The sequence below is a fragment of the Miscanthus floridulus genome, chromosome 8 (assembly GCF_019320115.1).
Source record: "Miscanthus floridulus cultivar M001 chromosome 8, ASM1932011v1, whole genome shotgun sequence".
Taxonomy (NCBI): domain Eukaryota; kingdom Viridiplantae; phylum Streptophyta; class Magnoliopsida; order Poales; family Poaceae; genus Miscanthus; species Miscanthus floridulus.
The window spans coordinates 176,515,307-176,537,110 of NC_089587.1; the positions used below are offsets into that span (position 1 = coordinate 176,515,307).

General features: G+C 44.8%; 1 protein-coding gene across 1 annotated transcript; it reads right to left on the bottom strand.

Annotated features, from left to right (window-relative positions):
- Nucleotides 1-1,559: 1,559 nt before the first annotated feature.
- On the bottom strand, nt 1,560-14,425 carry LOC136470215 (rRNA-processing protein EBP2-like). The gene is made up of 3 exons (XM_066468133.1): nt 14,248-14,425; nt 12,973-13,263; nt 1,560-1,645 (listed from the first exon to the last, which is right to left on the bottom strand). Exons 1-3 carry the CDS (start codon nt 14,423-14,425, stop codon nt 1,560-1,562), a joined length of 555 nt encoding a protein of 184 aa, XP_066324230.1.
- Nucleotides 14,426-21,804: the final 7,379 nt, after the last annotated feature.

Sequence of the window (21,804 nt, forward strand, 5' to 3'; positions counted from 1 at the left end):
ACGAAAATCAATCTTTGAAAACACCTTAGCACCAGTCAACTGATCGAACAAAGTATCAATATGAGGTAAAGGATACATGTTCTTAATGGTTACCACATTGAGAAGGTGATAATCCACACACATTCGAAGATTGTCGTGCTTCTTCTTCACAAAAATAGCTGGACAAACCCAAGGTGAAGACCTTGGACGGTTGAATCCCTTCTCCAACAATTCTTCTAACTATTTCTTCATCTCAGCCAATTCCTTTGAAGCCATACGGTAAGGATGCCATGAAATAGGAGCAGTATCAGGTTCTAAATCAACGGAAAACTCCACATCCCGATCCACTAGTAACCCAGGTAGATCCTTGGGAAAGATATCTAGAAACTCACAGACCACAGTAATAGAAACAAGGTCAGGAGAAGCTTTAGCATGAGCAACAACTGGCAAGGTGGGGACCGAAGGCATAAGGAGAGACATTCTATCCTTAGAAGAAGGAAGCTTCAACTCAACAATTCTTTGCCTAAGGTTCAAGACTACCCCATAATTATACGTGTGGGGGAGTTTAGCTTAAACAAGATTCCCTTTTCATGATGCATGGATCGACCTATCCGTTCGCTCAAGCCAGAATATAGCGACATTCGCATATAATTTTTGGCATAGAGCACACTCACTTCAGTATGCTAAACGATTCTTACGCAGCATAAGTTAGTGTACCTACAGAAGATTGATTAGATAAAACTAGTGCCACTATCCAAGATAGACCATATTACTAGGGCTTATATTTATTTACGTAATTTATCGCATCCTACTTTTCGTAAAGCTTTTGTTGTCAAATTTTAGGTTTTGAAAAGAGTTTTTAAACGCATAGACTCATTATTGGCTCAAATACCACCTGTGGCAGAACCGCCCGAAATAACATGCTTTCTGAGGTGCTCGTCTTCCACTAGACACTAAGCACCCTGAAAATTTGCTACATCAGACAGTTCCATCAAACACACCCCACGGGAGAACTCAAATCAATCCATGTTTTACCTCTAGAATCCAATAATGAGTACGAGCTGTAATACTTAGTCTATTTCTAACAACAAGAGTTCTTAGAAATTATTTATTACAATACCAAGGTTCAGAGTGCGATAATTAAATAATGAAATTAAAATAAATATCTAGCAGAAATGATACAAGGATCTGTCTGTGCCCACTAGAAAAATCCTCCACATAAGCACTACTCCTCAAGCTACAACTGCAACAGGAGAAAATAAACCCTGAGTATACAATGTAATGGACGGTCCTCAATCGACATGGATAGGGAAAACATTATAACCAAGCTAAGCCCCGTGGTCGCGGGACACAACTCGTCACACCCACCATAACCCATAGCAGCTACTCGAACCTATACTAGTAGGACTCATAGGTAGATATATCTATGCATGTGGTTTTCATAAAATTCCTGTAATGTAAATGCACATCACATATATATATATACAGTGATTATGAAAAATAAGGGTTATGCACCAGGGCTTGCCTTAGGCAGGCACGGTGTCAGCCGAGTTAGTCGGTGGTGGCTCTGGGACCTCCTCCTACACGAGAATCTCCTCCTCGTACTCCTCAATGATCTCCTCAAACTTGCGATCGTCAGTAGTCACTATCTCCACCAACTCATTCTCTACATGCATGCGATGATGATGCAACACTTAGCATTTAGGCAACAACAACTCTTAAAATAAGAATACGCATACTAAGCTACTAAGCTAGCTCTAATGACTAAGGTACTAAGCTCACTACCATCTTCATCAAGCAAAGCGTTGGGTTCAACTAACAAACCCTTAGCTTGGCAAATTAAGGATATATCTTTATTTCTACTAGTGATTTAATGTATATTGAAACAAAGAGCATTTAACTACCCTAATGGTTAGCCTATTCTAAGGCTCCAAAAATTACAGTGAGCACATAATAATACAATGAAGCTACTATAAATATTTTAGGACTAAAGCTATCACCAATTTACAACAAAAATTCCTACAATGATTAATTTTAATAATATGAAGCACTTTCAAATGATTTAATAGCTCCTGGTATCAACATGTATATATATGAACTGATTACACTAACAGATAGATCACAATTTTAGAAACTTCAAAAAAATTGTTTCATAATTTTTGGACACCTGCATGATTTTATATTAATTACCAAAGATCAGCTCAGAAATTAAATTAGAAAATTATTTACTAATCCCCTGGAAAAAGAAAATAGATTCTCCGCGTGGCCCGCATGGCACAGCGCACGCAGCGGCCTGCTGAAGCGGCCACCCACGACGGGGGAATCCCGCGCGCGCTGGCACTTTTGCAAAATAGACCTTGCAATTCCCTCGAATTACAACTAAGGCCAAACACTATTTCACCTTCTCAGAAGACTTCTCACTTAACCCCTCGACCTTTCTCTAATTCACTCGCGCACACCCCTAGCGACTCAGTGCATGGCGGGCGGTGGCATAGCGCGGCTGCACCAGCCACCTGGGGCTCGCGCCGGCCCATCAATCAGGCCGACCTTCAACTATGGTCCAACCGCCTACACTAAGCAACAATGCGGGGCGGTGAAACACGCTGGAGCAACGCGCGACCGTCCACGATGGTAGCGCACCTAGTCCGGTGAGCTGGGGGTGCTACTGACCTAACTGGCTAGCGTGTGAGCTTCAGTAGACTACCGTGGACATAGCCGATAATGTAAACAAGGCCCAATCTTCCGATAGATATGATAGCGTCGATTGGTAGAGACTTGGCGTTCATGATCTAGGCTTCAAACCAAGACTAATTCGGACCCTCACAACCATTACACCACTGCTCCATTAGTTATCAACCACGCGAACGCGATTGACCTCGTCGAGAAGGCTTTCCTACAAGTGAATCAAGAACACAAGCAAGAACAGGATGAACGCAATCTAAAATTGCAAATAAATATGAGGCTTATGATAACAAAAAGGAGTTCAAGTCTTTGTTTGAAAGGACTAATCGCCATAGGCGAACAAGATCAAGAACAGGGGCCTTGGTTCATAGCAAGCGGCCTTGGCGGCACAGTTGCAGCAAAACGACGTTTGTTTCATGAGAAAATCAAGAACTAAACAAAACCCAAACCCTAAGGAGAGCGAAGGCTGCTAATTATAGAGCCCCGAATGTCACCCCCTGGATGCGCCCCCTAATGGGCCCAAACACGATACATGGTCCAATGGACCAAAAGACGGTGTCGCAGCACCCTGACAGATTTTGGACGCTGACTTGTTTTGATGATTCCCATTAATTCCAAAGGGATTTTGATGTGAGACCACCTGCATTGGTTTCCTTATCTAATTAGATTTCCATCCATATGTGGATTGTCGAAAACAGAGCCCGAACATGCCCGTGTGACCAGTTTTATGACAGACTGGTCCTAGAACCCGATATAGGCTCGAACTTGATTTGGGCCTCCACATTGGTGACTCGAACCGGATGAGCTTCGGGCCACCTTCTCAGTTAGGACACCCTCACTGATCTCCTCATCCTCTATCTCCAAGCATGGTCGTATGCATGGAGCTCATGTCCTTATCAGCTAAGGTGACGATTGGTGAAGAGGGTGATGGAGAAGGGCTGGCCACGTGCGGCGACGCACCGCGGTGGCATGGTCATGTCAGTGACGATGGGGAGGTGGTAGCGGTTTGGCTATGGAGCAGAGGGTGAAGAGGGGATGAAGGCGAATCTAGTGGTGTAGGTGAATTGGTTTGGGGTGGGTGGTAGGAAGGCTGCCCTAGACCACGGCCGATTGCGGCCTTATCGGCATGGCTGCGGGGAAGGCTCCAAATTGGAGCTTGGCAGTGCATGCTTCATGGTTGGGTGGGGTTAGGTAGCTGGAGAACTCATTGGCAGGGCCATAGATGGGCGGATTTGATTGGAGATGACCTCTCACTGTCTAACATGCTGGCTCAGCTCCGACGGTGGCAGCAGAGGGAAAGAGGGATGGGTCCGAGCTTTGGCCATCCTCACCTTGGCAGCTAGCGGTCGGCTGGACTCACAACCCTATCTATGCACTCGCAACACAACATGCGACCAGACAACATGCATGCACGGGGAGGCAAGTAGGGGCGTGGCCTGTGCGGCTGCAACGCCATTAAGGCGAGGTGACGACATGAGCATAGCCGGGACAGCACTTGTGCATGCGGTAGCAGAGCGAGCAGCAGCAATGCAGCATGGCGTCGTGGTGGCATTAGTAGTGGCAATGCGAGATAGGGCAGCAGTGTGTGGATGCGACGACAAGGTGATGGCGCCGGCAGTGGCTTCATTGTGGCGTGGGGCGGGGTAGGTGGCAGCAGTAGTGGCTCCGCGCGGCGGGGCCAGCGGCGGTCGAGCCACAGCCAGGCCCGAGGAAGCCATGGTTGGCCACACGCAACAGCGCTCGCATGAAAGACTAGCGCGGTGACGCCGAGCGCCCGAACTTGGTGATCACGTCTACCCGGCGAGCCAGCCCGAGAATGTGTTGTGCACGCATTTTAAAGCTCCTATAACAACTAAACGGTTGCTTCTGGACCTAAACCATCTTCACCATGCTCAAGATGGCATATGAGGCTACAAACCTGAGCTAAAACACGACACCACCTCCTAACTCGATTTCACAAAATAAATCACTAAACATTGAATTGTCTTGCTGTTGATAAACTTGAAAATATTCTGCCTTTGAGCTGAACTTGATTTCAAGTTCCATTTTTAGGCTATTAGGAATGTTAGCTAGCAATGTTATTTTTCCACAGCAAGTATTTCATTGTCATCTACAAAGTTTGCACTTCAAGCTTTATTTATGTGCCACATATATGTTATATAGTATTTTTGCTCAATAAAAATTGATTTTCAACCCTACTTGATATACATGAGCTATTGAATCAACTTTCATTTAGTATTTTTATTAGTCATTTTAGGTTACAAGAAATTTATCTACACACTTTATCACATGCATTATCACATAAACATGATGCTGATGACTTGGTTTAGTAGTTTGTTAGGGTGTAACACCGAGGGTGTTACATTAGTCAACCCCTCCTTGTAACTATCCTAGGTAGCTAAGTCCTCCGCATGACCTTGTTCAGGACACAAATGATAGGTCGGAGGTCATGAGGTGTACGCCTGGAGCCCTCTCCGAACAACGGCATGAACAAAGTTGCTACGCGGTCTATCTCTAGAGTTCGTCCGCCTGGTGCATGCCTGGGCAGCTCATCTTTGTCAAAGCACTGGTCGTGAAGTCTGGTGGAGGACTATGTCAACTTGAGCGTCTCTTGGATAGCACTAGCATATAACCTATAGGGGGTACCTCTGAGGCTGAACTGCAAGTACTCGTGATCTGAATCTATCCGAAGAGAAGCATAAAACTCTCTGACCTAAGCAACCACTTATTTCCTAGACTATCCGAGAAGGTCTGCCAACCTCGGCAAATAGGTCAAGTAGGGACAAATCTCCTCACCACCTGCTTTGACTACAAACTCCAAAGGACAGACCTTATGCTTACGAAACTGAACCTCAATAATGTCCAAGGTGGTGTAGAAGTCCTCATGAAGTGGATGGTACCATCCCTCAGAAGCTCTGGGGTCTCTCTCTCGTGGAAACCACTCCTCCAGCTCAACAAACCTCAACTCATGGACTCTGGAGGCAGAGATGCTCCTCAAGTCAAGGTGAACTGGTGGTGGTGGAGTGTCAGGGTTATGACCCTGGAGTCTCTCAAGGCACCGATCAGTTGGTAGGCCACATGGCCCACAACTCATCAGGTTAACAATGGCCCGAATGACTGAGGCCTAGCTAGGATGAGCACGCTGAACTAACGCTTATGCCAGGGTTGGCCACGAATCCTTCTCCTGCCTTAGCCACATGAAAGACGTGTGACCTCTCCCCCATCATGACCCTTGGGGCAGGACGGGGAGAGATCAAGTGTGGCTCAGTATGTCTGCTCTAACAAGAGTAGGCATGCCGCACTAACCTCACAAGGATGGAGGGGACATTAGTCACCTCAGTCCAGTCAGACGCCATCCCTATGCCACGCCGCACCAACGAGACACCACCTCACAATAGTGGCAATGGGTACAAAACCCATTGTCCGAATACGGACCGACAAGACATGTGTACGATCCCACCCACTATAGGATGGGATCCATGACAAGGGTCTCAACCTAGAGACCTTCCTGACTTATGGAGAGCCTCGACCCCAACGATAGGGGTCATGGCCCTTAGCCTCATGAAGTGACTAGGTGAACAATGACCAAGGATGGATACCTACTATGGGTATGATGCCCTAGGGAACCTAGAGATGATGGTGAAGACCATGAAGGACGTCATGTTGCATAGGACAGCTGATGAACTATTACCATGGCTACAGTGCTATCATGGCCAACATAGTAGCACCATGCCAAACCCTACCACAACGTGGCCACAAGACCATGACTATAGCCATGCCCGGGTAAGCATCAGAAGATGGTGTAGCTTGCAAGCCAAGTTAGCTAGGACCTCCCTTAGGCTCTCGACCCTTCGGTTAGGGGACCCTTCTCTTTGTAACGAGCCCTGGTCCCAAACTCTATATAAGGGTGGCTAGGGCACCCATCTTGGGACATCTTCTCATTCTTCATCCTCTACCATTCTATCCATGGTAGTAGGGCTCCTAGAGCTTCTCTTTGGGCTGCCCCTCGTCTAACATAGGTTCTACCACCTCTTTCACCATTCTTGCACCCCCATTGTAAGAACTGCAGAGCATTCATGTGAGGAACACGCACCCGATCTTCTCTAAGATTGGACGTAGGGCTCTAGCCTAAACCAATATAAATCCTCGTGTCCATTGGATGCTACCATTGTCTTCCTAGAGTAGCATGACAATCATATAAATTTACTAGTCCGGTTTACGAAACACTAACATGGAGGCTCTACTGCTGTAGCTGCTCTAGGAACACCAGCACCACGTCTTGGACCCTTAGGCCTAGGCTTCATCTGAGGATGAAGACATGTGGACCAACAAAGCTCTAGTGTTTGCTGCTGCTCTGTCCGTTGCTCTGCCTATGGTGCGGGCTCCACTGTTTGTGGCTGCTCTATCGCCTCTGGCCCAAGCTCTCTGCCCTCAAGGTGGAATTAGACCTCACCAATGTGGACGCCATTGCCTCTACCACCTCTCTCAGCATGCTCGGCTACTGCTGCCACTACTATGGCCCCCTCTACCGCTATGTCCTCACGCTTGCACTTCTTCTTTGCAAGCACCTTCTTTGGTCCCTTCGCCTTTTGCTGCATCGTCAGATGAGGCAGACGCCTCACATCATTGCTAGGACCACCACCAGTGTTCTTGCAATGAACCATGACTGACCGTCAGTGAGACCAATTGCCACTAAAAATCAACTACCAATCATATGAGAAATCAACTGACAAACAACTACCACACAAACTCCCCTGACACTGAGAACCACTGCCATTGATAATCAACTACCCATGATCTGTCCTCCAACAAGAAAACCATTGTGGCACTAAGAACCACTATCAACTGCCACTCAAGAGGCTTCATCTCAATCCATACTTGTGGGCCTGGCCCCGAGTTTATCTGCCACTAACACACTACCAAGAGACCTCGCTGCCCAAACTCGCTGCATGAGATAGAATAGGAAGTAAACATTTAAGCAACATATTCACTAGAGAAGCGATAAACCTAATTGGAAGCAAGCAACTAGTTAAGAAGGGAATGAATGGCTTGCTACCTTTGAGTTCCTATGAAAAGATGAGGGGCTAAATCACAATGGGGCACCACAAAGCGACAAGGATAGCTTCTCCAAGAGAATAGGCCAAGAAGGATTCAGAAACTGATGCTGCAAATGTAGGGACATGCTGTCAAACACATGGCATGCAAAAGATGGCACTCACCCTATAAGAACAGATGGCGAGTCGAGGAAACCACTAGAGCACGACAACAAGAGCATCACAAACCAAAGCAATGGGCAATGCAAGGAAATTTGGCCAGAAATAGATCAAAACAGGGTTCTGTGCTCAGTCAGGCAAAAAGCCGAGCACCTAGTGGGCAGGAAGGATGCTCACCCTGGTGGAAGTAGAGCCGTTCGAGGAATCCACCAGAGGAGCGGCTCTGGACGACAAGAAGGAGAGCACAAGGTCGCCTAAGTCGAGGAGGACGATGGCAAGTCAGCGCGGGGAGAAGAATCGGCGATCGCGGTGAGCATAGGCACTAGCACGGCATGCAGGAGAATGACTAGGTGCGAACACAAGGTGGGCGTGAGCGCAGCCAAGACGCGGTGGCGTTACTATGGCATGATCGAGAGCGCGATGGCATGGTAGTGGTGGCACAATGAACGGGCATGACGACTAGGGTTTTCGCGGGCACAGTCGTGGCATGGTGGCGTATGGAAGTAACGGGCATGCCCAAAATGAATTAGAGAGAGGGGAAGTGGCTCTAGGCCTAGATGACAGAGAGAGTAAGCACGGTGACTGAGGTGTGGGCCCCACGTGTCAGTTAGATCTCAAGTTCATTGTGCAAGATTTCTTCAGATTGGACCAAGTGAACAGAGTGAGTCTGGACCGAGAAGGATGCGGGTCTAGAATGGAATAGAGAGCTCTAGAATGCCAAAATTGCCTTTGGACCGAGTTTGAATGACGTTTTCGGACCGTCTAGCAGGTTCTGGCTCTCATGCAGTGTAGGAGAGGACCAACCGGACTCTCACGAATTGGTCTGGATCTTCAATTCAGTAGGGTCTAGATCTATGAATAGAGCACCACCTATGCTAGAGATGATTACCAGACTCAACCAATTGGGTCAGGTTCTATGCATTTTTTGGGTCCGGTTCTTGTTTTCCTTTCTTTTCTTCTCTATCTGCCGTGATGATTTCTCTCAATCAAATTCCAACTTAATAAGAGACAAATAAACACTAGTTGGAACTGATATAAGAGATCTCTCTCAAACCCTCAAATTTTCAATGTATTTTGCCTTCGGCTATAATTCTTTTTAGCAAAATAAGCGATAAAATGGGACGAGGAGCACCCTATGGCCACACAATAGGGATTTTAACCATTAGGAGCTTCAAATGCTCTCCCTATTTATGGACGAACACAGCGGATGCTCAAAACTTAACCGAAAAGAAATGACAAAGCAACACACAAGCATATGCAATGCAATACAAGAAAGATAAATCTAGTTGCTTGTCAAGTTTGATCCCAAGGTTAAGCTTTTTCACACGCTTTTCAGCGATTATCTTAACCATGTTAGACAAGCCCTAAGTGCATTACTAAAAATTAAACATGTTTTATATTACAATGCAATGCAAGGGTCAACACAAGCTCATCTTTTATAGAAGTTACTTAGGTCAAGCACATTGAGCTCATTCCTCAATCTACAAAAGGTAGCCTCATCTAGCGGTTTAGTGAAGATATCTGCCAATTGATCCTTGGTCCTTACACTTCTAGTGATATATCATTTTTAGCAACATGATCTCTAAGAAAGTGATGGTGGATGTCTATGTGCTTGGTGTGAGAGTGTTGAACTAGGATATTAGCAAGTTTTACAGCGCTCTCATTGTCACACAAAAGGGGTAGCTTTCTAGAACTACACCATAGTCTAGAAGAGTTTGTTTCATGTAAACGATTTGTGCACAACAAGCACACGTGGCAGTGTAGTTCGCCTCGGCTATGGACAAGGCCACATTATTTTACTTCTTTGAGGTCCAAGACACTAGTGATCTACCAAGCAAATAGCACCCTCCGAACATGCTTTTCCTATCATTCTTACAACCCCCGTAATCCGAATCGGAATACCCAATGAGTTGAAATCTAACTCCTTTGGGATACCAAAGGCCAATGTTTGGTGTGTGCTTAAGGTACCTAAGGATTCTATTAATGGCAACAAAGTGAGCTTCCTTAGGACTAGCTTGAAATCTAGCACACATACACACACTAAACATGATGTTGGGCCTAGATGCGGTCAAATATAGCAAGCTACCAATCATAGAACGGTAGAGAGTTTGATCAATCAGTTTACCTCCCTCATCTAGGTCAATATGTCCATTTGATGGCATTGGTGTCTTGATTGGCTTACATTTATACATCTTAAACCTCTTGAGAAGATCCTTGGTATACTTTTTTTGAGAGATGAAGATCCCTTCTCTCATTTGCTTGACTTAAAAACCAAGAAATAATGTAAGCTCTCCAATCATTGACATCTCGAACTCCTTCAACATCAATTCACCAAACTCTTTGCAATAATCTTCATTTGTTGAGCCAAATATGATATCATCAACATATACTTGACAAATGAAGATCTCTCCATCAAACTTCTTGGTGAATAGTGTGGTATCGACCTTCCCAATGGTGAAGCCCTTCTCAATGAGAAAATCCTGAAGGCGCTCATACCAAGCTCTTGGGGCTTGCTTTAGCCCATATAGTGCCTTAGACAACCTATAAACATGATTAGGATACCAAGGGTCTTCAAACCCAGGATGTTGATCAACATAGACTAGTTCATTTATGAAGCCATTTAAAAATGCACTTTTAACATCCATTTGATATAATTTTATTTCATGATGCGATGCATATGCTAGGAGGATACGAATGGCTTCAAGTCTGGCAACCGGTGCAAAGGTCTCTCCAAAATACAAACCTTCAACTTGAGAGAACCCCTTTGCAACTAGCCTTGCCTTATTCCTTATAACAATGCCTTAATCATCTTACTTGTTGCGGAACACCCACTTTGTTCTAATGACTCTTGCATCTTGTGGTCACTCTTCAAGTGTCCAAACTTCATTGCGGATGAAGTTGTTCAATTCTTTATGCATGGCATTTATCCAATCTGGATCTTGAAGAGCTTCTTCTACATTTTTAGGCTCAATGCAAAAATCAAATGAGTGATGTTTAACAAATAAAGTAAGTTTTTGAGAGCGAGTCATTACACCCTTTAAAGGACTCCCTATGATGAGATCTTGTGGATGTGCTTGAAGTAGAGGCGAATTTCTTCTATCAACCACTTAAGGAGGAGGTTGTGGAGCATCAACATCTTGAGCTTGTGCCACCATTTGATCATGAGAGACATGAGTGTCTTCATTCTCTACTCTCTTATCTTTATCATTGTATTGTGGCACATTTGACGAAGAAGGTGGATCAATCACTTGCACTTCATCTTCATCATCTTTAGGCTTGATGTCTCCAACCAGAATGTTCTTCATGGTCTCCCTCAATGGTTCATCACCTACATCATCAAGGTTTTCATGAGCTCCTTGGGAGCTATTAGATTCATCAAATTCCACATCATATATGTTTCTTCAACCAAGCCGATGGCATAATTAAATACTCAATATGCTTTAGAATTTGATGAGTAACCAATAAGAAAACCAATATCATAATGTCTTTGGAACTTTCCTAGGTGTTGCCACTTCTTATAGATGTAGCATTTACAACCAAACACCCGGAAAAACAAGACGTCCAACTTCTTCCCATTGAGCAACTCATAAGGGGTCTTGCCAAGAAACTTTTGAAGAAATAGGCGGTTTGATGCATAGCATGTGGTGTTGATAGCTTTCTCCCAAAAAATCTTGCGGTGTGTTGTACTCATCAAGCACTGTTCTTGTAAGGGTGATAAGTGTCCGGTTCTTTCTCTCTGCTACACCATTTTGTTGAGGAGTCTAGGTTGTGGAGACCTCATGCTTGATCCCAACTTCATCACAATACTCTTCAATGTTTGTGTTGACAAATTCTTTCCCATTGTCACTTCTTATCTTCTTGAGCTTCACTTCAAATTCATTTTGAGCTCTCTTGGCAAACTTCTTGAAACATGCGGTCACTTCGGTCTTGTCATGAAGGAAGAATACCCAAGTGTATCTTGAATAATCATCAACTATCACAAGATAATAGAGGTTGCCTCCCAAACTCTTATATGTTATTGGTCCAAATAAATCCATGTGTAGAAGCTCTAGCACTCTTGATGTTGACATATAAGCTTTGATTGGATGAGTGCTTACAACTTGCTTGCTGTCTTAACATGCACTACAAAGTTTGTCCTTCTCAAACTTGACATCCTTCAAACCTCTCACTAACTCCTTCTTCAATAGCTTCTTGAGTGTACTCATCCCAACATGTGCAAGCCTCCTATGTCAAAGCCACCCAAGTGATGTCTTGGTGAATAAGCATGTCTTTAAGTTAGCATCTTCAGAGGTGAAATCAACTGGATATAGATTGTTGTATCTAAAGCCTTTGAATATCACTTGTTCATCATCCTTCTTTGATACAACCACTTCTTTCTTGGTGAATAAGCATTGAAAGCCAAGATCACACAATTGTCCAACGAATAGCAAGTTGAAGCTCAATAAAGCAACATATAGCACATTTGAAATTAAGTGGTCATTTGATAGTGCAACTTTGCCCAACCCTTGTACTTTGCCCTTTGAATTATCACCAAATGTAATCTATTCTTGATAATCCACTTCTTCATCTAGTGAGGTGAACATACGAGGATCACCGGTCATATGTTGAGTGCAATCACTATCAATAACCCAATAACTTCCACCGATCTTGTAGTTCACCTATACACACAAGAGATCAAGCTTGTTGTTTAGGGACCCAAATTTGACGAGGGCCCTTGACTTTCTCAACTAGTGACTTAGCAACCTAAATTTGCTTAGGCCTATTCTTGTTTGGTGGACCTAAGAACATGACTTTCATCTTTCCACTAGAATCCTTTCTAAGCATGTAGTGAGCATTGAAAGCAAAGGGTCTAACATGCTTGGGCAAGGGTTGTGGTGGTGGAGTTTCACACTCATGAGTAAAGTGACCTTCTTGTCCACACTCAAAGCATCTCTTTGGCTTAGGCTTTGACTTGTATTGTTGTTGATGTTGAGCTTGAGCTTTCTTCTCTTGATTTGACAAGAATCCAATACCACTTCTATAGTTCTATCCATCTTCATCATAGTGTTCATAAGTAGCTCACTTTGAAGATATTGACCTCTTGTGAACTTGCTCAAACCGGTCTTGAAATGTTCCTTCTCCAACTTGAGTTTCTTGTTTTCTTCTCTAAGTTCATCATGAGTTGATAGCTTCTCAAGATCCTTCTCCATCTTGAGCCTCTTGTTCTCTTCTCTAAGCATCTCATTCTCAAGAGCCAAATCATGATCATTGTCAAGGTTTTCTATCACAATTGTATTGGTGGTTGATAGTTTTTCAAGATCCTTCTTGAGCTTCTCATTCTCACTCTTGAGCTTGACATAATCATCATAATTATCAGTCTCAACCACTTTCTTGCCTTTGCCACTAGAACCTTGCTCAATGCTCTCAACAATCAAGTCATCACATGATGTGGCTATATTAATCTTAACAACATTGTTAGTAGCATCATGTGGCTCATGAGAAAGAACAAGATTGTCATGATTAATCTTGAGATTGGTGCACTCTTTTTTTAGCAAGTTGTAACTAGTGGTGAGCTCATGTTGTATCCCCTCAAGTTTATCATGTTTTTCTCTAAGCTCCTTTTTAGATGTTTTGAGCTCCTTGAGCTTGGATGACACAATTTTATTTTCTTCTCTAAGCTCATCACTAGCTTTTTTGGCTATGTCATACTTTGCTAAAAGTGAATCATTCTCAAGTTGTATCTTCTCATTTTTAGCACTTGTCTTTCTAATAATTTTAGTGTATGAGTTTAGCAACTCAACAAGATCATCACAACAAGGTGATTCAAATTCTTCATCACTATCATTACCATTCTCATCATCACTAGCATTGTCATCACCACTACTATCATCATCACTTTGTACCTTTCGTTCACCCTTGGCCATGAGGCATAGGTGTGTAGAGGATAATGGCAGTGGTGGCGGTGGAGATAGTGAAGACCCAATCACAAGAGCGGCCACCTTCTCCTTCTCATTATCACTTTCACCATCGAATGAGCCACTTGATGATTCAATGTCCATGAGCCAATCACCCACAATATAGGCCTTGACATTCTTCTTCTTGTGATATTCCTTCTTCTTGCCATCCTTCTTGTATGGCTTGTTTTTGTTCTTGTTATCATCATCACTTGAGTCATCTTTCTTGCCCTTGTACTTCTTCTTGTACTTGTCTTTCTTGGGTTTGGGTCATTGATGAGCTAGATGACCAAGATCTCCGCAATTGTAGCAATCCATTTTGGAGATGGGCTTCCTTTTGCTACTAGTGAAGAATTTCTTCTTCTTGCCATCAAACTTGACACCATTCTTGTTTAGCTTTTTTAACATCTTGGTGGTTCTTTTCTCCATGAGAGCAAGACTTGCATCATCAACTTCATCATCACTAGAGCTATCAAGAGCAACCTTTTCTTTGCTCCTCTTCTCTTGGCTAGCCTTGAATGCTAAATCTTTCTTCTTGGATGAAGAGGAACCCTCTTGAGGAGTGATGTGCATGTACATCTCATGTGCATTGATCTTTCCCAATATTTGAGTTGGCATAGCGGTGGAAAGATCACAATATGCCCATACTTGTCAATGGGGAGGACACTCAATATCTTTCTCACAACATCGGATGGTTGCATTTGAGTGAGTCCAAGCCCATTGACCTCCTCTACAAGAACATTCAAGCAAGAATACATTTTATTAGCACTTTCTTTAGGAAGCATTTCAAATGAATTAAACTTCTTCATCACAAGATGATAGTGTTTCTCACGCTCACTCTTGGTTCTCTCATGGAGCGCACAAATGTCCAACCATAGAGCATGGGAGTCTTTGTGGTTCCACACACGGTTAAAGACATCCTTGCAAAGGCCTCTAAAAAGGGTGTTTCTAGCTTTTGCATTCCACTTCTCGTAATTTGCCTCATCACCAACAAGGTTGGTGGGGTCCTTAGGTTTTGGGAAGCCTTGTGTGGCAACTCTATACACTCCAACATATATAGCATCTAGGTACGCCTCCATGCGAATTTTTCAATAAGGAAAATCATCTCCCTCAAAGACGGGAGGGGGTTCATCCCCATGGGACATCTTGCTCTAGGCAGTTAAGCCTAATTTAAGGAGCACGAGGCTCCAATATCAATTGAAAGGATCAAGATGCCCAAAAGGGGGGTGAATTGGGCTAATTCTAAATTTCTTGCAATAATTAAGCCCTACACTTAGCCTATTTCACCCCCTTGTGCCTAAAAGTGCTTCTATTGTTCTACCATATAAAATGTTTGCACCCTAGGTTCTAATCCTACTCTAGCATGGCAATTCTAAGAATGTAAAGACATGAATTGAATTGCTGAAATATAAATACTCAAAGTAAAGAGAGGGCGAGGAACGCGGCGATATTTTTTTGAGGTATCGAAGAGTCGCCACTCCCCACTAGTCATCGTTGGAGCACCCACGCAAGGGTGTAGCTCCCCCTTGATCTACACAAGGATCAAGTGCTCTCTATGGGCTGATTCTTCGACACTCCGTCGCGGTTAATCATCCACAACCGCTCACACCATGGCTTGGGTCATCCACAAGCTCCGCCGGATGATCACCAAGCTTCCAACCACCACCAAGCCGTCTAGGTGATGGCGATCACCAAGAGTAACAAGCACAAACCCTCACTTGACCAAGACAAGCCTAATGAGAAAGGTGGATGCACACTTGCTACTCCCTATGCACTAATGAGGTCCTTAATCTTGGATTCTCAAATCTCAATCACCCCAATAGGCTCTTGCTCTCCCTTGCACTTCAAAGTATTTCCTCAGCTGAATAAATAGGCAAGAGAGAGGAATTGGACGAGTAGGAGAACTATAAATATCCCTACTCAAAAACATAACCGTTGGGCACAATTCTCATTTTCTGCTCATGCTCCAGACTGGACCGTGGTGGAACCGGACCAAGTCCCTATGGGTCCGACTCTCACAGAAGCTACAGCGCAAGTACTGCTGTCAGAGGAGACTGTTGGAGGGTCCAGACCCAAGCCAATGGTCCGGATGCCCCAACCGGACCGGGTCCGGTTCCAAATGTCGCCTCTGGAACCTCTCTATATGGATTCAAACCCAGCCCAATGTTCACACGGTCTGGAATCGCCTGACTGTGCCCTGGCCAACCGGACTCTAGCACTAGGGTCCGGATGCCCCCTAGGCCTGGGTCCGGAACAGCCCTGCACCTGAGAGCCACCCTGAAGCTGCCACGTGGCCTCCGGACCCATCACCTCGGTCCGGTTCAAACAAACAGTCAGGGTCCGGTTCACATTAAACCCCCCAAATCACATCCAATTAAAAAACTGTGTGAACGGGTTTGTTCCATTTGATCTTTGGGCCATCCTAGGCTACCTAGTACTAAGTTTGACAAGTGTGCACCACACCTAACACATTAGACTTACCTAGGTTAAGCTACTAGTTCATATCCCCCTTAATAGTATGGCTAAAGGAAAAAAAACAAAGTCATAAACTACTCTAAGTATCTCTTCAACGCCAATCGACACTTAAAACTTGTCCGTCATTAACCTTGTCGTTTATCCTTTGAAAATCAAAACGATTTTCATCGATAGGGGCATGAAAACCATATTTGCCCAAACAATCACTATTACCATGACCTAACTTAAATTGTCTCTGCAAAACACACGTTAGTCACAGTAATCTTATGTCGTCATTAATCACGAAACCCAACTAGATGCCTATATGCTTTCACCGAGCATCAGGGATTGTTATGGGCATCTCTACTGACAAGTGTTGCCGTTGTGATTAAAAAAATGATAAAAGATTTGCTCACAAGTATTATTTTGTAATCTTACCCTTACAATTTGTATATTGCTGGGATGCCAGAAGTGGCATGCCCTACATTGTTCTCTGACAAGTCACTGTGTGTCCTTTCATTGTAGGGCCACACATCTCCGAGCTCCCATGGTGACCTCACACCCTCATGAATCCTGACATCCACACGATGGTGCACTCCCTAGCCCTTACGATTTGTATGGCACGTGCCAGTTAAACTCAACCCTCTGCAGTTTCTCCTTTTGGTGATATCCACCTCAGTCCATAGCATTTCATCAGCTGACTCTATCTGCATATTTGCACCCGACGAAGACCCAGTTTCTCTGCTCATGATGTCGTATGTTCTTTTCTTGCTTGGGCATCCCCTGTCATGCTTACTGGCTCTGTTATCAGCACTAGTTTGATCCAGGTGATCTGCATCTTTCAATGCAGTGGCAACACAGCCACCCCCTGTTGCATATAGAGCCACGATGCAAAAAATAATAATAATGTCAGTTGCATCCACATAGTTATATACTACATGTTTATTCTAAACTAGCGTTGTTCAGTTGTCTCACCATTTTTAGTTGGCTGCCATTCAAAATGGTATCTGAACCCATCGACATATGGCTCCATTATACTCAGTAAAACATTGATACAATCTATTCCATAATGCTTGCAAGTTGTCAGCTTGAGACTGTTGAAATCAGGAACCGCTAGGAACAGGGGACCAGCAGCCTAACATTTGACAAAACGACCATATTACACTACACTTCAGTTAACAATTTGCTCGATGTACAAGTATCTATAAAGATAACACCTTCGCAAAAAAAAAAATCTATAAAGATAACACCTGATAGGTGCACCTTCTACACATACTTCTTACAATCTTTCAGATGAGAACATATCACATATTGTGTACTGAGACTATATACCTCTAGCGGCAGCCGTAGAACCCTGACCATTTTCACCGATGCGTTCCATAACGAAATCTGGGCCTCCCTGTCAATATCGATTTTTTTTTTAATTTTAACACTTTTTAAAAACTAATTTTAAATCTAACACTGGCAGTTTTTTTTAAAAAAAAACTAACACTTTTGGCCGCGCCTATTGCCCTGGCGCGGCTAAATGCCTATGCTGCGCCATGCATGGTGGCGCGACAGAGGGCTGACATGGCGGCGACCGGAATCGCTGACTGATGACGTGACAGGGTCTGCCGCGCCATCGACCTTGGCGCGGCAGTGCCGCGCCCTGGATCCGTGGCGCGGCAGAGCCGAATGAAACCCCGCGGCCAGTCCCGCCTGCCCGAGCAGCAAGCCCGCCTGGCCGCCGCGTCCGCCGCCCGCCCGGCGGTACCTTAACGGTTTAATCGGAACGCGTCGCGCCGATAGTGGGAGTTATTCTAAGTATTGCTTGACGTAAAATCAATAGTGGATTTGTTTCTGTCTTTTGTTGAATTTTTTTCACGGCCGAATAGAGAATTTGATAAGCCAATGATATTTTTTCCGTCTTTCATAATACGGTTAACCACCATGTTAACTAATCGATTACGAAAAATTGGATCGGATTGAAACGAATATTTTTTAAGGGAACTTATTTATTTGGCTTTTAGGCCCCATATTGTAGGATCGGCGGGGACGCGACCATGGACCCCGGCTTCCTCGACCCCTCGTGCAAGATGCCGGCCACCGGCGTTGAGATACCTCGGGACCGCCGGTTTCCGAACTAGTTGCTACTTAATCTCGCATACTATGATGTCGCGACGCATTGAAACGAATATGAAGCAAATAAATAAAGTCCGTACACAAGTTGACAAGCTACCACATAACATTTTCATTGGTTTGACATAAGTTCGACATAACATAACAAACTAAGCCTGCAAGTTTCGGACCCCAATAATAGTTCGACCAAACAAACTAAGACCCAGGAGTGTAAGGATCCCTCGGACGCATCTGTCTCTTCGGATTTGTTGGCAACACATTGAGAGTGTAGCCAACGTCGGTGTGGTCGCATCGCCGGTGCGTACGGCTCGTACCCTGCAAGTATATGATATGCACGATTACTTAGAATTCTTTATGATCGTTAGTTCATGTAGCCTACGTATTTAAAAAACTACCTTTGTTAGTACCTATGAGGCTCCTTGGGTACCAAGCGGGACACCACATAGCTGAGACATGCCGATCTCATCCTGCGGCCAATCGTCCTACTGGTCGTGCTATCTGCGGAAGCCTGGGGGTCGTCGTCGTCGTCATCGTCATCGTCGTCGTCCTCGGTTGTAGGGTCCTTCCCAGCGCTATGATGTGGTGGTGTACGCACCGCCGAAGTGACACCTGTCACTGGCTGAGAAGAGCTGGCTGGTGTCCTCAAAGAGGCTGAAGACGTGCCACCTGACCGCGCCGGGAGTGGAGGTTCCTCATAAGGAGTGTCCATACAGCTCAGCTTCTGAGCTAGCTTCCTGCAGCTGTTCTTCACCTTCTGCATAAATAGACGTTAAAGTTAGTGTATTTCTCAAACGCATATACAGTAAAGAAACATTTTCGGAACGGGTTTACCTCCACAAAAGCCGTGAGAACGCCTGGCCCCTGCCCTCTAGACTCGTGAAGCTGGAACGTTGCTTCGTTGGACATCCTTGACAATTGTGTCGCCTGGGTACAGAAACACAGTTGGATAGTTTTAGTACACATACTTAATACCAAAAGGATAACAAATTGTACCATTCAAATATCTTACCACGTATCTTTGAAGCGGAGCTCTCTGTAGCTGTGTGTCCTCTCTAGTGGTAACGTCGTACACATCTTCGATGACATCTTCCTTCAAGTCCTCGTCAATCACCTCCTCAGTGTATGGGGGCTTGATATGTGTCCTCGTAGACCTGTGAAGCCACTGCAGGTACTTGTCGAAGATGTGCTGGTCGTGTGGAGGACCCACATGGACCGGCTGCCGTTCCCTGGTCTCCCACAAGTGGATGTGCGCGTTGTGTGTCACGCGTCAATCCTTGGTCTTGTACCTCTTCCTACGGTCATACCTATAACAAAACGATGTTAGTTGTACCACACACACCTCTGAATTGTAGCTTTGTTATTAATCAATAACGCACCCGTGCAATCCTTGGTTGGTGGAGTAAAGCGGTGGTGGGCAGCCTGTTATTCTTCCAAACTGTCTGCAGACCCTGATAGGCAAGTGAATCTCGACCATGTGGAAGAAAATAAGAGGGACGTTGCAGCGATAGTCCTCTGACTCATCCCTAGTGATAGGACTGAGATAGTACTGGAGCTCCGGAGCATCCCAAGGACACCAATGCACCTAAACATTTCGTAATTGAGTTAGGCTGTGATATAGTGTAGATCGAACAAGACACAGGTATGATAGTAAAGAGAACGTAACCTGGTGCTGTGTCAGGACATCGAGATCATCCGTGTACTCCCTGTACTTGCGCCTCGCATTCCCTCTAACTAACTCTGATTTTGTCCAGATAAACAGAGTTGTAGGGAGTGTATTCTGCCCGTTCCATTGCTGCATTGAACACGATAATGAATTAGCCATTAATAAACTCATCATATGTAACCATATCGAAGAATATAATGAATCGAAGTACTTATCGGTAAACCAGCACTAAGGGGCCTCCCAACGGACCATCGTTCCCAACACCAAACCTGGAGTAGGTACGAGCAACCTCCAAGGTTCACATACCCTGAGGTGCGACGGCAGGCAACGCATAGCTATTGATACGTCCATGCTAGGACTGCGCTGCCCCAGCTGTACGCCGCTATGTTCTCCCACGGCTGGTGTAGTATGTCAAGAAAGATCCAGCTGATGGTGTTGCCCGAGGCGTCTGGGGAGACGAAAGCACCAAGAAAGTGCTAGAGCCACACTCAAGCGAACCTGTCAATCTGAGCCTTCTCAACCCGTGGGTCTAAGTAATCAAAGCGTTCCATGATCCAGGACGATAAAACACCGGAAGTTTTCGTGAAATTTACCAAAGAAAATGAGACCCGATGGCTGTAGGAAAGCAATGCAAGTATTAAATAGGCTTCAATTTCTTACTTATTTTTCTTGGAAGCCTCGTCGTCCGGTGGAAGAAAGCTAGTAAACTGAGCAATCAGCTCCCTCCAGTGATCGTTGTCAACTATCCCTGTCACTGGAAGTCTCCCCAACCGAAGGCCAAAAATAGCCTTCACGTCCTGCATGGTCAAGGTCATCTCGCCACAAGATAGGTGGAACGTGTGGGTCTCAGGCATCCACCTGTTATAAGAATAGAACGACTGTTAGTTGCCTCAAATTTGCTACAAGAAAGTTTACGTACAAAGAATGCACTCGCACCTGTCTACAGCTACAGTAAGTAGTGCTGGGTCAAGGGCGGACAAGCTCAAGGAAGCCGGCACGCCGTATGTACGGCGCATAACGCTCGTCCCACTGGTGCGCCCTGGTATAGCATTGCAAAAATTTGAACTACTTGTTATGCAATACGAACACAATATGAAAGCACATGTATATATTCAAAGTAACATTAACAGACATATCGCGCACTAGTAACATAAACAACTTTACTAGGAATATAAGCATTTAACGAAACTTCATGAAGTCATCAAAATCGACGTATCACGCACTAGTAAGTACCGACATTTGTAAACTAGTGTCTATACCCAAAATCCCTAACTAAATAACTAACTATAAACTAAATAATAAATACCTAATCAATCCCTAAACCCAAAGTCCTAACTATACTTATATATGGCCATCGGGCCGGCCTGGCTCGGCACGGCCCGGGCACGGGCCAGGCACGGCCCGCTGGTGTCGGGCCGGCACGGCACGCCGTGCCCCCCGTGCCGTGCCTTACCGGGCCTCGTGCCCCGTTGACAGCCCAAGCACGGCCCCTCGGGCTGAAATTCGGGCCGTGCCGCCCACACAGCCCGGCCAAAACTTGCGGGCCGTGCCAGCCCACAACCCAAATTGTAGAAAACTGCTCATCAGATTCTTAATCAACAGCACATTCATAATTTTGACAAGTCATTCACAGAATCACAAAAACAACTTAACTATTTAACAACTTAACAGCAAGACTCAAACACAACAAAAGACAGAGATTTAAAGATAGAAATGAGCTATGTACAATGCTGCCTCATTAAAAACCTTTTTGGGTAAAACT